General features: G+C 48.1%; 1 protein-coding gene across 1 annotated transcript in view; it reads right to left on the reverse strand.

Annotated features, from left to right (window-relative positions):
- Positions 1 to 4369, reverse strand: part of PLB1 (phospholipase B1) — a 123896-nt gene that overhangs the window by 73114 nt on the left and 46413 nt on the right. Inside the window, exons 15-17 of the mRNA XM_077774045.1 lie at positions 3919 to 3990; positions 3041 to 3112; positions 559 to 622 (exon numbers count right to left, since the gene is read on the reverse strand). Of these exons, the coding sequence (XP_077630171.1) occupies positions 559 to 622; positions 3041 to 3112; positions 3919 to 3990 (208 nt within the window). The remainder of the gene's footprint in view (positions 1 to 558; positions 623 to 3040; positions 3113 to 3918; positions 3991 to 4369) is intronic.

Raw genomic sequence — 4369 nt, forward strand, 5'->3', positions numbered from 1 at the left:
GGTGGGGAGGGTTCTGCCTGGAACATTCCACGAGTCTCATTTTCATGGCGCGGCAACAGTCATTTTGGAAATACTGAGAAGCAGTGAGAACAGCACGTTTCTAAGATGGAGCGCTTTCCCGTTCCACTCAGAGTTCGAGTGCACCCTGTGCATGGCTCGGACGCCTAGTATGGACTGGCTATCTCTGCCTCCTGCTTAAGGATAGTTTTGTCTTTTGGAGAACGCATTCACTGGCTCATCAAGGCCTAAAGGCAGGGACAATGACAACAGCTCACTCAAGTCGTGCTGGGCTCTTTGCAGAAGAAGACGTGGCACACAGTTATTGCTCAATCAACGCTTCCTGCTAATAGTATTACCACATTTTAGCTCAAGAACAATCAAACACAGGCACGAGCTTACAAATACACATCCAGGGCTATTTCTATTGTCCTTGAAGAAAACAACAACAATCCTCTCCCGTGTATCTCAGGCTGTGTGGAAAGCCTGTTAAAGTTGCCCTTACATTGATGATTTCAGACCTCAAATGTGGTTACAAATCACTTGATTTGAGCCATGTACCTGAGGTGGGAATCATGTTGGAGGGGTCCTTGTCAGGGCACCTGATTTCCACTCCTTCTGTCACCTGAAATGAGAGGCACAGAAAAGCAGGAGAAATGAATCTTGCGACATAGGAAATTGGGTGAGAAGCAGAGCCTGTATTTGGAAAACATCAATACAGAAACCTAGGTATCCCTTAAGATCCCTCCCTCTCTATCAAAACTCATATCCGAGTGTCCACAAAATCCTTTCCTAAATGCTCCCCATCCTGTCCCCTCCCCTCTGGTGCCTTGACCTTGGCCTGGATCCAGGCCTGTGTTACTTCTTGCCTGGAGTATTGCAGCCTCCACAGCCTTCAGTCCTGTGGCCTTTCCTCCCCAACCTTCTGAACCCATAAAGATGGCGCTCTCCCTCTCTCAGCATAATATAACGGTGTCACTCCCCTGCCCAAATTCTTAGTGAAAGCAGGGAGTTTTGCCTGTTTTGTGGACTGTTTCCTAGGAGCCCAGAACAGCGCACAGTGATGCTCAATAAATATTTGTTTGAAAAAAATACATTTCTGCCGTGTTAACATCAGCACAAAGTCCATCCTCCTTAGCACATCCTAAGAGGACCCTGACCTTCTAAACCATCAGCTCTTGACCCAGCCCTCACGCTCTCCATGCCTCTGCCCAAGTTTACCTCCCTTTCCCCTTACCTTTCCCCTGATCCATGTTCCCACACACCCATTCTTAGTCATCTTTCAAGGCTGAGGTTGTTGGTCTTCTTTGGAAAGCCTTGTCACCTCTCTCGTCAGTCACTTCCTCTGTGTTCCCAGAATGCCCATGGAAACTTTAATTATAGGACTCACTACCATGCCGCCATTGCTGATTGGCTCTACTAGGCTGAGTTCCTTGGGACGAGCAATGGATTTTACCTCTTATGCCTGGTATCAATCCGTCCACCCATCCATTTAGCCGTTCAACAAATAGTGACGAGGCCCCTGCTCTGAATCCCTGCCCTCGCTCATCTTGCATTCTAGTGGTACACAGAAGGTTTTCCATAAATGTATTCTGAGGGAATGCGTTGCTCTCTCTTACCAGATGACAAATACTGGCAACACTTATATAGGACTCAGCATACTGATACTATTATATGTGCTTTATACTTATTAACTGATTATCATTTAATAACAACTCTATGAGGTAGGGCTGTGACAGTCATTTCACAGATTTAAAAAACACCAAGGCACAGAGAGGTGAAGTGCCTTGCTCAGTGACACAAAGCCAGTAAGCGGAAGAGTCTGGATTTGAACCCGGAGCCAGTTCTCTCCCCTCATGTGCCTGTGGCCTCTCAGATGTAGCCTCACTGCTGAGATATCGGTTAGAAAGCGTGGGACAGATCAAGAGTCTTTCCTGCTGTATCTCTCAGGATTCGTGCTGGGGACCAGGCCACCCTCTCTGCCTCTGCCACCTGGAATGAGTCTTGCCCTCTTTTATACAACAGGGAGGCAGAGATCGCAGTAAGACTGAATCCGTCCTAACTCGTATTGGTCTCCGGCCCTCTGAGATTTAAGACGTCAGCCTCAAACTGTTTCTCAGCTCCTCAGACGAGTGCAGCGTGCCCTATCTAACCGTGACAGGAGAGATCAAAGACTCCCGAGATAAGCACCAAGTGGGACATGAGAAAGTGCGAGGTGGCCGTCATAGGTGTCTGCCGACTTAGAAGGCCTTTTGCTCTCCATGCTGCCTGGTTTCACACTTCACCACATTCCTCTGCTTTTTCTTAACTTTCTCCTCAGATTAAGGCCTCAGATGAGTTTAAAAAGACTTGTCAAGATTCAAGAGTCTCTCATGGTTGAATGTTGAGAACAAACTGAGGGCTGATGGGGGTGGGGGGGAAGGGAAGGGGGGGAATGGGCATGGAGGAGGGCACTTGTGGGGATGAACACTGGGTGTTATATGGAAACCAACTTGACATTAAACTATTTTTAAAAAAGGACTTGTCAGCGATTTGGGGAGAGCCTGAGGATTCTTGGTTTACATCAGAAGACACAGGGAGCGGGCAGTGCTGAGCACCCCAACACGCCCCGCAAAACCTCAGGATACTTGTTGCTGAGGCTGTTCTACAGACAGAGATATGGGGCACCTGGGTGGCTCAGCCAGTTAAGCACACTTCAGCTCAGCTCAGCTCGTAATCTCATGGTTTGTGAGTTCGAGCCCTTCGTCGGGCTCTGTGCTCTGGGCTCGGGGCCTGGAGCCTGCTTTGCATTCTATGTCTCCCTCTCTCTCTGCCCCTCCCCACCTCATGCTCTGTCTGTCTGTCTCTCTCTCTAAAACAAATGAACATTTAAAAAAATTGAATACAGAGATAGAGGGCTGACCTGCTTCAAGCACCAAGGGGACAGTCACACACTTGACCCTTTACCCTTCCCAGTGGGCTCATGGAAGCTTCCAGTATTTGGCAAGAGGTACCGCCCCTGGTTCAGTTGCATGTTTGTCAATCACAGAAAACCTGGGCCTACCTCAAGCTCCTCAAATTTTAGCAGTCTGGGCAGATAGTTGCTATTCTTGTAGGTGAACAGATATGGATTCTCCTGCAGAGGAAGGTAATATGTTGTAATCATGTAATAGAAATCTGTATCATTTAATCCCTAGGCTTTCTCATACAGCAATGCCTTTGGTCAATTCAGAACATTCAAACCATCCTTGAAATGATGAGAAAAGTCTCATCTGGCTTTTCTTCTCTGCTCTGCTCATTAGTTCTCTGAGAGCACTCATTCACGCTTCAAAATGCCCCTTTTGCAGCAGTCAGCATCTCTTTCTTGCTACTTGGGCTTCATGCTATCAGGCAAAGTACATGTATTTCCACAGAAAGAGAACTTAATTGTAAGCTTCCTGGCAGCCAAGGCAAAGAGGGAAACAGGGCGAATGATCTAATTCTAACAGCCCAGTAACAAAACTTACCAATTGGGGAAAAAGCCAAAAATCTGACTTGCATTAAATGATCAAAAGAGTTCTAGTGATTCATTTTCAGTTTTTCTTTCCTCATTCCTTTACTCAGCAGTATTAATTCTATGCCTATTACATACCAGGCACATTATTTAAGACATTCTTCCTCACATTTGGGGCCAGGTAAGCTTGTGGCTTTGGTCCTATGCCCTCCACGGGGTGGAAGTGGCTTCAGTTCTGCTGACATGGCTCTCTTGACCAGGGGGTGTAAACCTTAGGCGTGTCAAGTATGCAAAACCTTGCCCAGCCTCGAAGAGCCAATTCAAGACTTAAACGGGACTAATGTCTTAGTCAGGGAAGACCCTGCTTCACAGCGAAGCCCATTTCTTCATGACCTCATCTCTCTCCCCAACTGAACAAGAGATTCTCTAGCACCCCAGTTCTGGCCCACCTGAGAGGGACATTTCACCGGACTTCCGTCTTCCGCACTGAGTGGCTCATCTTTCTGTCGTGCTGGCTCCATCTGGAAAAGGAGGAGATCTTTAGCACAGAGAAGTCTTGCGTAGGTGGCCGCATCCTGGGGTACCACTGGCAGAGACTCAGTTGCCCAGCATTTCTCAGAGTGTGGCCCTGGGCCAGCTGGCAGCGTGAGCATCACCTGGGGGCACACTAGAGATGCAAATCTCCAGGCCCGGCCCAGACCTACTCATGTCAGAAGCCTTGGGGCGGAGTCCAGCGCTGTGGATTTTTTTTTAATAGTTTATTGTCAAATTGGTTTCCATATAACACCCAGTGTTCATCCCCGCAAGTGCCCCCCTCCATGCCCATCTCCCCCCACCCCCCCACACCCATCAGTCCTCAGTTTGTTTCTCAGCATTCAAGAGTCTCTCATGGTTTGCCTC

Source organism: Crocuta crocuta, unplaced genomic scaffold (assembly GCF_008692635.1).
Source record: "Crocuta crocuta isolate KB4526 unplaced genomic scaffold, BGI_CrCroc_1.0 scaffold246, whole genome shotgun sequence".
Taxonomy (NCBI): Eukaryota; Metazoa; Chordata; class Mammalia; order Carnivora; family Hyaenidae; genus Crocuta; species Crocuta crocuta.